Here is a 15,548-nt window from a genome sequence, read left to right on the forward strand (position 1 = left end):
TCTTTACTGTGTCCTGGATTGTGCTTCCTGCCAGTGGGACATGCCCGGAACACCTCACTAAGGAGGCATCCTAATCAGATGCCTGAGCCACCTCATCTGGCTCCTCTCGACGTGGAGAAGAAGCGGCTCGACTCAGATGTTCTCCTCATGTCTGTGTGGCTTTTCTCCGGGGACTCTGTTCCCCCCCCCCCCCCCGACTGCCTCCTAACCCTAACCCTCTCCCCCACACACATTAAAAACACTAAAAGTCCCAAAGGGCAGCCAACTGGCTGACCGTTCTCATGCTAATGTGAAGAAAACCACCACATTCCATTTGAACAAGATGGGGGGAGAGCTCCACCTTGCTGCATTTACAGAAAAATGTTGACAAAACTGGCCGTTGAGTTGTTTTAGACAACACAGCTTATGCATCTAGGGCAGTGTTTTTCAAACCCTTTGCCGCGGCACAGGCATACAAATTGGATATTTTCCTGCGGCACACTTGTCAGGTGTGCCGCGGGAAAATATCCAATTTGTATGCCTGTGCGGTCTATCACCGAGAAAGTAATTGTGTAGTACCCTCCCATACTGCTAGGGAGCAGCAACAGCTATTTTTATTTATTTATTTTTAATTCTTAATTAAATATAATATGTAATATAATAATAATTAATAATTATTTGTTTTTTTTAATATATATTATGTATTACGTTAGATATTATAACATTGCCTTGTGTTTAGACTCATCACTTGAGACAAGTGAATTTGTGACGCATGAATGCAGGATGACGTGAAACAATAAATATGAAAGATTATAAAATACTTTTTTCTTTGTGTTCATTTGATTCCAATTCAAGCTGTTATAACGCCATTCTTCAATGTTAAAAACGGTTATAGTAACAATATTACATGTTAATTGTTAAAATAAGCATTTTTTCCCCCACATTTTCAGCTAGTGGTGTGCCGCGAGATTTTTTTCAATGAAAGAAGTGTGCCTTGGCTCAAAAAAGTTTGAAAAACATTGATCTGGGACACCCACCACGTTCCATTTGAATAGGATGGGGGAAGAGCCCCACCTTTTGTTTTCGCAGGGAAGTACGTCTCATAGCTCCTGTGTACCGTTTTGAAATTCCGCCCCAGATTGGCTTTCTTCGGCAATGCCACCGTTGCATTGCAAATCACACAATCAGGCTTTGAATGAGAATAAACCAAAAAAATAATCTTGCTCCCACTCAAGGTGAAAATGGTCGTTCTTGGCTCGTTTCCTCTCAGTCATGTTGATGTTTCGTGGTGACAACAGCTGTGATCGTGAGCTGCTCACTACTGTTGAACAACTTCCAGCAGCGTTTCCAACTCATCGGTAAGGATATTAGCTATTGGCTGTCGCTGAATGATGTCATCGGGGCGATGGCTAATATGCGATTTACTTCGGCGGATGTTTTTTTCTTACCTTTTATTCTTTTGTAATTTTTATTTGTTGATGTTTTCTTAGTTTATTTTAGAAAAAGAAAAGTTTTACATTTACATCCGGCCCAGATTGTAAACCTGGCGGGATCAGCCAGCAACGGCTTCATTTGGGGGAAGGGGCCACAACAGCACCCGGCGCTGCTCATTGAGAACAATGTGCTTTCGCCACACAGACTCCAAAAGTCTCCAATAACACCAGAAAAAGTCGCTAGATTGTCACAAGTCACTTTTTTGAAAAAAGAGTCGCCCGAGAGGGTCTGAATACTCACTAAATATCGCGTCAAAGTCACCAAGTTGGCAACACTGACTTCCTGTTTTGACATTTAAAAAAAAAAAAAAAAAAAACTCATTTTTTTCCCTACACACCTCGCAGTTGACGCGGGATTGACTGGTTGGGCACCCCTGATCTAAATTTTCCCTTGGTGTGATTGTGAGCGCAAATGGTTATTTGCCTTTGTGTGCCCCGGAAACTAGTTCAGGGTGTACCCTACCGACTCCCCAAAGACAGCTGGGATAGGCTCCAGCACGCCCACAACCCTTTTAAGAATAAGTGGAGTAGAATACAAAGCTGGGTGGATATATCCGTGGGTCATTCAATAAATAAGGTGAATTTTTCAGTTTAAGGACTTCTAACACACATAGAAGTTTACTTTTTTCCCCCAACAGTCTCCCAGCATTGTCACACAATTTTCCTATCTGTGCACAAGCTTCCATCTTCCCTCAGCGTAAAAATCTTTGGGCTCATGTCTCAGCCAGTCGCTCCCGACAACCTTTGACTTCATCCTCACTTTCAAACTTCCACTTGACCACCTGGGAAGCCTGAGCTTCACACAGTGTATATGTGAAAGTGACCATGAAACATTCTGAATTAATTTGTCTTTTAAAGAAGTGATTCTTTGCATTATATAATTTTAATATATTGCCTCAGCTGTGATTTCGTGTGTGCTAAGTTTATCTAACCTTCCTGTGGCCTCCTGATTTGCATCTTCCAGCGGCTCAGATGAGATGTGGGCATGATCTCTCTGATAACTGTCTTGCAATTCAGCAATGCTTTGCCTGGTCTGGTGATGGATTTGAATAGCTTCTCCAAGAGGATCTGAAGAACATAATTGGGTTTATTAAACATACAAATGATACAAAAAATCTGCACACCCCTGTCCAAATGATTTTTTTTTGTTGCTTTTTTTGTTTTTTAAGATTAGATCTTTTTTTTTTAGATTTAAGATCTAATTTCAAAGTGTTTTCTACCATTAATGACATACCTTTAACCTGAACAACTCAATTGAAAATCCTCAAACTCAGATTTTTGGCATCAAGATAAACAGTATAAATTGGTCAAACATTTTGGAAATTAGAGAAGAAAAACAAACAGAAAAATCTGACATTTTGAATATTTTGTGCGTATTTCAAGGAAAATGTTGAATTTTTGGTAAGTGGCAATTGAGGGCATGTTGCAAATCATTCCAAATGTGAATTGAATGTGCTCAGTGATTTGAATTTTTATTAAATTAAATAAAAAACAATTTGCATTTGTTAAATGTAATGATCCAATGGGAAATGTGAATTTGGAACCGGTTGCCAGCCAATCGCAGGGCTTTTTGTCGGCTTTTAGCAATCCTTCGAAAAAATCCAAGGCAAACATCAGCGTAGTGAGCGATCGCCCGACTGGTGAACACTTTCTGGGTGATTCACATTTACGTAAAACTATCCGAAAGCCTCATGGCGCGAGGGGCGAATGACGTAACAAGAGGCAATATTTTCCTGTTGGGGCGTTTCGTAACTTTCGTATGAAGACACATTCGTAAGTAGAGGTACCACTGTACATACTTATAAGTATGTACTGTACATACAGTACATACCCAAAATAAATATACACATTACCTGTAACCACTGTACAATGGACCCCGGATTCACTCATACTGGTAACCCAGTTTCACACCTAAAACTGCTGTTCCACCACACCTCAAAAATCCTGGTTGTGCATAGGTTTAGTATTTTTATTTTATTTTTTTATGTTATGTGGACCCCATAATTGACAATTCTAATTCTCGATTCTGAAATGGATTTTAGATTTTCACTTCCAACCCTTTGAAGATATTGACTATAAGCCATTCGATCCCGAGAACAATTTGGACCCAGACAATAACTTCTTCAAGAACAAACAAAGGGTAACAAACTCTAACTATTACCTGGATGAACAACTCAACACTAATATAAAATTGGAAAACGCACTTTCAGTAATACACTTAAACAGTAGAAGTCTCTATAAAAACTTCACAAAAATCAAAGAATACCTGACTAAATTCAATAAATTTAAAATAATTGCCATATCAGAAACTTGGCTTGATGAAGATAAAAAACTGAAATGGAAATAGAAGGTTATGAAATGTTTGCAACTAATAGGGAAAACAAAAAAGGAGGGGGGGGGTGCAATATATGTAGACAAAGCACTTAAATGCAGTAAAATCGAGAGATTGACAAACACAATAGAAAACTTAATGGAATGTCTAACCATTGAAATACATAATAAAAAGGCATCAAATATCATCATAAGTTGCATCTATAGGACACCAGGATCATGTATTGACACATTCAATAAAAAACTAACAGATATGCTCAGTTACTACAATGATAAGAAAACCCGAATATGTGGTGGCTTTAACATTGCCTTATTAAACCCAAATGGACACAAAAAAACAACTGACTTCATAAATACTATGTACAGCAACAGCCTTTTCCCAGTAATCCCGAAACCTAGCAGAATAACAGTTGACACGGCCACATTAATAGATAACATATTTATAAATAAGATTGATCATAAAATGGAAAGTGGACTTCTCATTAATGACATAAGTGACCATCTACCTGTCTTTGCAGTTTTTCATAATTATTTTGATAGAAAAGCTAAGTCAACAACTCACATAACAGAAATAAGACGAAGAACCCAATGCTCCATCGATGCTTTTAAGCAAGACCTAGAAAAACAAAACTGGACCGAGGTCTACTCAAACGAAGACCCAAATACAGCGTTTGAAGTATTTCAGTCTACCATAATCTCCTTATATGATAAATATTTTCCATTAACTAAAGTCTCCAAAAAGTATAAAGACCCAAGTAAGCCATGGATAACGAAAGGCATAGAAAACGCATGTAAAAAGAAAAACAATTTATATAAATTGTTTTTAAAATTGAGAACTGAAGAAGCAGAAAAAATATATAAGACCTATAAAAATAAACTAGTAAATATTATAAGAACCAGTAAAAGAGATCATTATCATGCACTATTAGAGCAGAATAAAAGTAACACAAGAAATATGGAAAATACTTAACCAAGTAATCAGAAATAGTCCTTAAAAAATGGATTATCCAGAGTATTTTATCAAATGCAAAAATACTATTTTGGAAAAAACTGCAGAAATAGCAACTGAATTTAATGAGTATTTTGTCAACATCGGCAGTAACCTAGCAAAACAAATTCCTGATCCAACAGACTTGTTTGAAATAGATAGATACGTAGAAAAAAACTCCTCCACGATGTTCCTTACTGCTGTAAAACAAGAAGAAGTATCAAATCTTATAAAAACTTTTAAAAATAAAAAGTCAACTGATTGCTTTAATATTGATATGACAATAATAAAGCAGATTATAGAATATGTAGTGCGACCTTTCATGCACATATGCAACCTGTCATTCAAAGCTGGTATCTTTCCATCAAAAATGAAAATTGCTCAAGTTATTCCAATCTATAAAAGTGGAGAAAGACATCTGTTTACAAATTATAGACCAATATCACTACTACCACAATTTTCAAAAATATTAGAAAAACTATTTTCTCGCAGACTTGATAGCTTTATACAAAAGCATGCGCTGTTAAGTGAGAATCAATATGGCTTCAGGGAAAAACGGACCACCTCAATGGCAGTTATGGAGTTTGTGGAAGCAATAGCCACTAATATAGACAACAAAGAATTTACTGTTGGGGTTTTCCTAGATCTAAAACAAGCTTTTGACACAATAGATCACAGTATATTATTGAAAAAAAAAGAAAGATATGGCATTAGAGGTGTAGCTTATAAATGGATAAAAAGTTATTTAGAAAACAGATATCAGTACGTGCAGCTCAACAATAAAAAAACGAATCAACTGAAAATCACTCATGGAGTTCCTCAGGGGTCAGTGCTTGCTCCAAAATTATTCATCTTATATATAAATGATACCTGCAAGGTCTCAGAACAATTTAAATGTGTCCTATTTGCTGATGATACAACCTTCTACTGTTCTGGAATAAATCTGAAACAGCTCCTGACAACCGTAGAAAACGAATTAAACAAATTAAAAAACTGGTTCGACAGAAATAAATTGTCACTTAACCTGAAAAAATCGAAGTTAATTGTTTTTGGCACAAGACCAATCAAACACCAAGCTAAAATTATGGTCAACTCAATTGAGATTGAAAGAGCGTATGAAACCAAGTTTCTCGGTTTAGTAATAGACTCAAAACTATGTTGGAAGCCACATATCGATAACGTAAAAAGAAAAATAGCCAAAACCTCTACAAAACCAAGGAAGTGCTAAATAAGAGATCTTTGTACACATTATACACTTCATTATTATTACCATATATGACCTACTGTGTGGAAATATGGGGAAATGCCTGCAAAACAAACACACTCCCTATTCTAAAACTACAAAAAAAAGCAATTCGAATTATTAATAGATCAAAATATACGGAACCCACAAATCCACTATTTATCAAATTAAATACGATGACATTTTATGACCTGGTTGACTTTAAAATCGCCCAATTAATGTACAAAGCACACAATAACCTGCTCTGCCAAAACATTCAGAAGTTTTTCGAAATTCGAGAAAGCAGCTATGATTTAAGAGGTACCAACTTATTCAAAAAACTCAAAACAAGAACAAACATCAAGCAAAGAAGTGTATCTATCAAAGGTGTTAATCTGTGGAATAATTTCGAAACGGACCTGAAAATGAGTAAATCGCTTGCTGAGTTCAAAAACAAATTCAAAAAAATAGTACAAACAACCTACATCAATCAGAGTTAAAATGATCAATTCTAAACATTAAATATAATGATAAATCAGAACTAAGTTGATAAATAGAGAAAGGTATTGAAATATCCATTATGAATACAAGAGAAAATTGACACAAGAGTGCCAGGGTGTGGATGTATATAATCCCGATACAAACCAAAAGTTGTAAAAATATCACGGTTAAGGTTAAAGTATGAGCTTTAATGGAGACTTCTTTCTTCTTCCTTTTTTCTTTTCTGATTGATATAAAAATGATTTATTAGATATTAACACATAACGGGGTAGGACTAGATACGTTTTTTACTTCTTCCTACTCCCTTGAACATAATAACTGTGTTGAATGAAGACTGATTTCTTTCTTTTTACTATTTTATCTACCTTATTTTCTGTCAAATTATTACTGTATATGTTTTATGTTCAATAAACAACAAACCAACAAAACCAAATCGTGTGTGCCATTTAACTGTGTACCACCCAATGAATGGTGCTTATGGCCCTTTTCAATCTGGTAATCGCCAATGATGAGTTGAAACGGGATTGGCAATACTTCCCATATTCACCAATCCGGCAGAGGGGCAATTCATCTGTCAAAACGGAACCGGGAAACCTGAGTCAAAAGCCCTGGCTACCGAGAACAAATGTAAGTATGAAAAATAATTGTCTTCATGGCCACCTATCCATGGGATTGAGTACGGTATAAATCCAATATTGCTGGACTGACTGAAATCATGGATTTGGCTGATCGACGCCACTAAAGAGACATTAGCCACGGACTCAAGGCTGTCTTAAATTCTTGGGCAGCCTGCTACCAAAACAACATCTGCTATCTCGACCTTCCCCTGATGAAAATATGCACGGAAGCTAGTCCCCCACCATCACCCCCTCCCTCATACATTCCCTTGATTCACCGTCTTCATTGTTTATGTCTTGTGACCTGTTGTAACTGTCATATGCTTGTGCAGGAGGTTTTTTTTTTGCCTCACTCAAATTATCCTCAAAATGAGGGTAGTTCGAGCGTGGGTTTTTTTCTCCCTCTCTCCCTCCCCTGTGGTTTCTTTCTGACCTTCGGGTTGAGTGAACGCTGGCGCGTTTTGGCTGCCGCTGCTCAACCCGTATTGTTTTGTGTTTTTTGTTATTGTAAAGTGTCCTTGGGTGTCTTGAAAGGCGCTTATAAATAAAATGTATTATTATATTATTATTATTATTAAAAATAAAAAAATAAAACACTGCTTATCAAACCAATGACACAATGTTGACATATGCCAGCATGGTAACAAGGGTTAGCTAGCTAAACCATTTGAAAAGAATGTGAAAATATAGTGTTGGTTGCTGCACCAAAAACTAACGTCATTGTTCCCAAGTTGTGTTATATTAGAAGAAAGCATTTAGTGCCCCTCCCAACTCTTTGCCACAGCTATAAATAGAATAATTTGTCTATAAAGTTGTTATCAGTGCTCTTCTGCATAACACTGGATCCTTTTTAAAAAAATTAAAAAGACAAGTGTTAATCTATGGAATAACTTTATTAACACAGGAGAACAAATTTATACTCCCGGCGCACACAACTGACAATGAGAGCACCACTGCCAACTACTGTAATGGATGTGCAATCATATTTTATTCTAGTCGAACGAGAGAAAAAAACAACAACAAAAAACATGTTCTCTTGGGGGTTGTTGGGGGAAGAGTGGCCTCCTCTTCCCCACGTGTTCATTGAATTTCGGACGAGGAGAATGTTGGTACTCCAAATAAAGGCTGGAGGCGATGAACAGTTCCTTCGAAGGGTTTACTTTATTTCTCTGCAGTTTACGAATCGATTCGGGCTCCTGAGGGGTCCAGATTTGAATCAGGAAGCGTCAAAGAAACACATTCATGAGATTATATAGAGACAATATGATAATGAGAGGCGGGGAGGTACCCCTCTCATGCAAATCCCAGAAACAAAGAAAGTAACATGTCATCTGACCCGGTGTGCCTGGAAGAAGTTGGGAGTGGTGAGGTGAGACCAGACCACCACTACCCACCATTTGGTGTGATGGCAGGAACACAGATACTTGAGATAACAGTTCCTCTTTTGATGTTAAACATGTCCTGTGGAGGGGGGCCCTAAAAGTGGTGGGGGTCGAGGGGCACTAATGGTGATTGTAAACACAGTGAGCAGGAAATACCTTCAACGGCATTCTACATTGTTTCTTTCAAGTGTCTGAACAAACATAACTAACAGAGAGCAATAACACCTTAACCATCAAACCTAACTAAGAAGAGAGGAATAATACAAGAGTATTCCAATTCTAGGAGATGATTGTTACAAGGACGCCAAGCAACGCTGTGGGCATGGGAAGGTTATACAGCATGACTAAATATGAGCAGAATACAGACTTCAGGGTCACAAACGACCACTCCAGCGTTGCATCATGACCAACTACCCTCCCTCCCCCCCTGACCTCCAACCACTCTGGGGGGCCACCAGTTTTTTAAGAAGGGCTGAAAGAAGGCGATACAACAGCCGAGCTCAAAGTCATCTATCCACCCCAGGAAAACGAAGGAGCTGGTTGTGGATTTCTGCAGGAAACAGTCTTCAACTGCACCGATGAACATCCAGGGTATGACATTGAGTGGGAGACCTCCTTCAAGTACCTGGGTGTTCTTCTCATCATTAACCTAGATTGGTCTAACAACATGGACTTTCTGCTCACGAAGCGGCTCTTCCTGCTTAGAAAACGGAGGTCTTTTGGAGTTCATGGGTCACTTCTTAAGACCTTCTATGACTCTGTGGTGGCCTCAGCCATTCATTACGGCATAGTCTGCTGGTCAAGCAGCATCTCAGCCCGGGACAGAGAGAGAGTGGACCGACTGGTCAGGGGGGCCACTTCTGTCCTGGGCTGCTCCCTCGACACTCTGGAGGAGGTGGGCAACAGGAGGACGCTAGCTAAGCTAACAGCTATGATGGACAGACCCTCCCACCCCCTCCAGGCCACCCTGACAGCACTGGGCAGCTCCTTCAGCCAGAGACTGATACACCCGTCCTGCCGACTCCTGTCAGGCTATTGAATAGACCAGTGGTGTCAAAATACAGCCTGCAGGCCGGAACCAGCCCCCAAGGAGGTTCGATCAGGCCCGGAGGATCATTTAAAAGTGAAAAAATGCATAAAAGACACAGAATGAATATTTTTAACAAGGTGCAATTCATGGAGTATCCGCTAGGGGGATACACTGTTTTGATCAGCGTAGACGATAACACCAGCCTCAGTCTGTCACTGAGACAGATCCAACACAGCAGATGCTATCAAGAACGTGAACACTTTATTCTTTACACATTTAATAGCACTCTCCTTAGTCTGTAAGGTGTAGGCAGGGATTACATTTAGATTTTATATGCACATGTGTAAATGGTTTCAAAATTTCTTTCTTTATACATCTTTTTTAATCTTAAAGTGCATGACTATATTTTTCTCCTTTGTACAATCAGTGGGATCAGTTGCAATGCATATATGTGAATGATAAAAGTAAATTGCACATTTGTCAAAGGAAACCAAAGGTGCTTCATGAAATGTTTTGTAAAAGATATGTTCATTAAATTTCAACATTTTCCTAATGTTCTTGTGCTTCTTTAGACCAAAACAAAGGAAAGACATATTATTTTGGTTATTTTAGCAGAGTATCGTATCATTGTCCGGTCTTGACATCTAGTGAGGCCGTATGTGGCCCACAATGTGAAATGAGTTTGACACCCCTGGAATAGACAGTCCTGAAAACCTGTACACACCCATTTTTAATATGCTGATATTTATTTATATACCTTTTGTCTTCTACTTTCCCCCTTTTATAATTTTGCTGCTGTAAATTGGAAATTTCTCCATTGTGAGACAAAAAGAAGGTTTTCTAATCTTATCTTAATTCATGTGTACCAAAGAGGCCTAATCGAACATGCATTTTCTTTGTCTATTCTTACACGTTGACATTGTTTTCTTTTATTGATATTGTACGTGTCGTACTCATGAAGCATTGTAAATATTGGTCATGAAAGTTACTAATTAATATTCAACTTTTAACTTAATTTTGAATTACATTGGTGAATATTATCAAGTACTGAGGCACTGTGAGATGATATTGTAGTTGGTTTACTGATTGTAAGAAACAAAACTTTGAGTTGAAGTCTGCAGTAGTTTTTGGATTGTTCGGGTCAATAAGTCAATACTGAAATCCCCCTATTTGTTTTTTTACCAAATGTAGAAAAAACACACATTGCATCTATTCCCAAAAGTGATCAATACTTGAACCCGGCATCTTTATAACGCTGGTGTCGGGCGCAATCCAAAATCATCACTTGTCAGGAAACCCCAAAAATGGTCCCCCTTGATTTATCAAATACTGCTTTAATTTCAAGATTGTACCTCTGGAAAATTGTCCAATTTTATGACCATAAGAGCTTCTTTGCATTGTGTTGAAAGTACAGTGATCCCTCACTACTTCGCGGTTCACTTATCGCGGTCTCAGTGCATTGCGGATTTTTCAAAAGTATTCATCAAAAATAAATAAATAAATCGCGAAAATGTCACAAAAGGTCCGCGACAGGCAGCAAAACAACAGCGAGCAACATATTCAGTACGACATGTACATTTCATGTTTACTGTATTTTGTTATTTATACACTAACCTAACCTAACTTATACATGTGTATGTACACACATATACTTATATATATATATATATATATATATATATTAGTCTATAGCATTAAGTAATGTTAATGACTGCATTTTCCGCACTAAAAGACGCACTGGATTATGAGGCGCACCTTCAATGAATGGCTATTTTGTAATTGTTTTTTCATACATTAGACGCCTGGCATTAAAAGGCGCAATCTACAATGCCTCCACTAGATGGTGCTACGCTCCTTTCATTTAACTCGAGAGTCGTCCGTTCAACTTGAAAGGCGTTCATGACTGCCTCTGAAAAATGTAAATTAACTATTACTGTACTTAAATGAATGTACGAAAATTTAAAATAATGCATCAAAACAGAAAATCAAGCGAGGAAATCACAAAATAAATTCTATATCCACCCTAGAGAATTTATTTAGTGATTTCTTCGCTTGATTTTCTTTGTGTTTTCATTGAAGTAAGAATTAATTCGAGTGGAACGGAAGAAGGCACGGACGGACAAAGACGTACAGTACCTGTATTTGCTGAGACTGTGAAAACCATTAATAGAGTCTGCGTTTAAAAAATAATAATAATAAAATCACAACCACAGCTCTCCTTTTTTCAACAAATACAGGTGCGTCTTTGTCTGTCTCCTTCGCTTCTTTTCTTCCGGTCAACTCGAGAGGCGTTCATGACCGCCTCCGAAAAACGCATTGGCATTTCCTTTATCATAGCTCCAACAGTATGATCAGATAAGATAGGAAAACCTTTAATAGTCTCACAATGGAGAAATTCCATAGTTAGCAAAGTTATGAGAGGAAAAAGTGGAAGAACAAAATAAATAGGAGCTCCTGTAAAGGCAGCCACTCTCGTGGCGCCATCTTGAAGTCAAAATAACACAAGTTGTCAGTCGTGGTTATTTATTCCTTTATTGTGTATTCACAAATGATGAAATCACAATATAAATTCTGTAGGGGGGGGCTATAGAATTTATTTTGTGATATCCTCGCTTGCTTTTCAGTTGTGTGATGTATTATGTTTTATTGTATTGTATAGATGTATTATTTTCAATTTTTGTAGTTTCATTGAAGTAATCGTTAGTTAACGTTTTTCGGAGGAGGTCTTGAATGCCTCTCGAGTCGAACAGAAGAAGGCACGGAGACAGACAAAGACGTACCTGTATTTGTTGAGACTGTTTTAAAAAATTAACACCACAGCTCTCCTTTTGTCGGAGCTGCAACACAAACTTATTAATAAAGCAGCGACACAGTTCATTGAACCAACAGCAAGTTATAACATTGGAAGCATGTCTCCAGGAAGGAGCCATCTTGGAGTCGACATATTCCCGTAATGACCATACAAAAGACGCACCGGATTTTAAGGCGCTCGGTGAGCTTTTTTGGTGCGCCCTATAGTGCAGAAATTATGGTACTACAAATATTCACTTCTACATGCATGTATATCATTAAATTTGGCCTTATAAATATTATATATACTGATACACATGTACATATACCTGTAGAGGGGGGTTCCCACTTTCCCTCTTTAGCGGGGGTGGGGGGGTCTCAGTCCCCATTAACCATGATAAGTGAGGGATCACTGTACCCCTTATTTGACTCTCTCTTTTAATAGTATACATTACAGCTGGCCGATATCACCATATATATCGTAACAACAATACTATCTTCTCACATTCCTACTATGGTGTCTACCGTTATGTGTCATCTGCAGATAACTCCATGGAATAAGAACGCCAGAAGAAACTTGTTTTATTTATTGATGATTGATTTAAATATTTATTTATTTATTTCGACCGATTGCTGTCAAGCTGCTGAATAAACATGCGTGAAAACCTGTAACCATTGTCAATAGCACAGCCACCTTACGCTGTGTTTTCTATGCTATTGCTATTTATTATTTATTATATTTATTCTACAAATATATTACTAGTGCTTTATTTCATCCATCCATCCATCCATTTTCCGAACCGCTTGATCCTCACTAGGGTCGCGGGGGGTGCTGGAGCCTATCCCAGCCATCTCCGGGCAGTAGGCGGGGGACACCCTGAACCGGTTGCCAGCCAATCGCAGGGCACACAGAGACGAACAACCATCCACGCCCACACTCACACCTAGGGACAATTTAGAGCGTCCAATCAACCTGCCATGCATGTTTTTGGAATGTGGGAGGAAACCGGAGTACCCGGAGAAAACCCACGCAGGCCCGGGGAGAACATGCAATATTGCACTTATATTGAACTGTGTACAGTTCTTTTTGAAACATTTATTTTGTGCAATGAAACACTTTATCCCCCCAATCTTGCTGCTGTAGACTGCAAATTTCCCCAATGTGGGACGAATAAAGGTTTTCTTATCTTATCTTAAAAGGTTTTATCTTATCATCCTTATGCCAGACAGCTGCCATCAGTTGGCAGACTGAACAACAACACAGGGAGGTGAATAATCTACATAGACATCCTACTTTACAAACATATGATGAAAAGTGACATTGAAAATTAATAAGTCACCAGGCGGGTAACTGCAAATAACAAACACTGTTACTCCGGGAAAGGAAAAAAATAACAAAAACAAACCCAGAAATATTAACTATTTACAAATTATAGCTTTAAAAACAAAACAAAACAAAACAAAAAACACCTCGGCCAGGGGTGGCCAACCTCTGCTCAGCTAGATTTCTTGTAAATGTCAGACACCAACATGATTATGACAGGAATTGACTCCTACAGGAATAAGACCACAGGTCAGTCCTTTTCAACAATGAATAATGTGTTCACTGTCTCACACACACAAACTCTCAGTTCAACCAAATCCACAAACAAAAATCGAACATTTTTCTCTTACTATGCACATCGCTCTTAGCGCCTTAGTGCAGGGGCTTCTGGCGTTCCTTCTCTTGAACAATACTCTTCAAATCTGTCTTGTATTCCGTTGTTGCCACTCGAAGCAGGCACTGTTTGCATGCGAGCTGCGGCGGTTACTTACTACTTGGGTCAGCTTGCCACATATGGCAAACGTTTTTGACCAAAGATCGACTTTTCAAGCGACCAACCTCCCGTGATTGGCCCGATCGTGCACATGCAAGCATATACTGTACGCACGCACGCGAGTGCCCAACCATGCTCATGCACGCATATGCACGCACGCCACGATGAGCAACAGCCGTAACAGCCCCTTACATGAACGAAACCGAAACACACAGACGCAAAATAACGCTACCTACACACAACAGGAAATGTTACACGGCATCCTGTACATCAGCCGGGAAGAATGATTTCGAACACAGGTGTCAAACTCAAGGCAGACCCCATCCTCCACATCATTTTATGTTGCCCGCAAAAGCAAATGATGTCAACTTCCACAATCCATGCTAAGATCTGGAACAAAACTTCAAATTATCACCTGTAATAAGTGGCATTGAGATTTCACTTTTTATTATTTATATTTATTAGCGGTTGCCCCCGCAACTCGACACCGGCTAAGCGGATTGATGGATGAATGGCTGAATGGAGATTGCAGTACAATGGGATGCATTCCTCATTTGATCCAGGTCTCTTTAATGTCACTTCAAAATAAAGTGAGTAAAGATATGCAGTCAGTGTGTTGTCAATTTTTTTGTAGAAAAAATATAAAAAATATAGCGTGCTAAATCATTATTGTGACAAAAAAAAAGGCCCATTCTAGTGATAGAATTTTTTTTTCCATATCGCGCAACACTAGTATACATGACGAGAGAAGTCCGAAATTAATAATGGGCAGAGATATAAAAAAAAAAAGGAAAAAGAGGGATAACGAATTAAAAATGATATCAATAGTATACCAAAGAAAGTAGAGCTCACCAAGAGGGAATGTGTGCATCCAGCGCCTGCGGTTAGATGTGAGCTTCGTGGGCATTCTGGTTGGTGTGAAGGGGTTTATAAGGGCTCTCTGCGGTGTATAGCCTCCTGGCTGTATGTACAGGGTGGACTCAGCACTTCCCACTGTGAACCTAGCAGGAGCACTTGAGTCTCGTTGAGATTCCACCGTCTTCTCAGACAAGTCTGAATAAAGAATCACAATGAATGGGAAGCAAAGTGTGGGTGGATTGTGGAGTTTCTATCATATGAAAAATTACCTTTGGCACATGTGTACCCGAGAGAGCTACTGACTTCATAAACCATAGAAGGCATCCGGGGTATCAGAAACATGTTAGCTACAGGGCCCAGACTATCATCAGATGCCAGGCTATGCTGTTCATCAGCACCAGTGAAACACAAAGTAGGAGATGCGCCCATGCAAGTTGAAACATCCGCAGACCCACAGCTTTTTTTTCCACTTCTCTCTTTACCCCGAACCATCCTGCGAAATGGAGTTACAGTATCTTTGGCAAACATGGATTCAAGTGT

The 15,548-nt window shown here is 38.7% G+C and overlaps 1 protein-coding gene across 6 annotated transcripts in view; it reads right to left on the reverse strand.

Moving 5' to 3' along the window:
- depdc5 (DEP domain containing 5, GATOR1 subcomplex subunit) overlaps positions 1–15,548 on the reverse strand; it is a 99,222-nt gene that overhangs the window by 47,508 nt on the left and 36,166 nt on the right. For all 6 annotated transcript variants that reach the window (XM_086129477.1, XM_086129476.1, XM_086129479.1 and 3 more), the window contains 3 exons: positions 15,278–15,501; positions 15,003–15,203; positions 2,405–2,540 (listed from right to left, as the gene is read on the reverse strand). In XM_086129477.1, the coding sequence (XP_085985603.1) occupies positions 2,405–2,540; positions 15,003–15,203; positions 15,278–15,501 (561 nt within the window). The remainder of the gene's footprint in view (positions 1–2,404; positions 2,541–15,002; positions 15,204–15,277; positions 15,502–15,548) is intronic.

This window comes from Hippocampus guttulatus, chromosome 14 (assembly GCF_054856545.1).
Source record: "Hippocampus guttulatus isolate MCC_2025c chromosome 14, RoL_Hgut_1.0, whole genome shotgun sequence".
NCBI classification, from domain to species: domain Eukaryota; kingdom Metazoa; phylum Chordata; class Actinopteri; order Syngnathiformes; family Syngnathidae; genus Hippocampus; species Hippocampus guttulatus.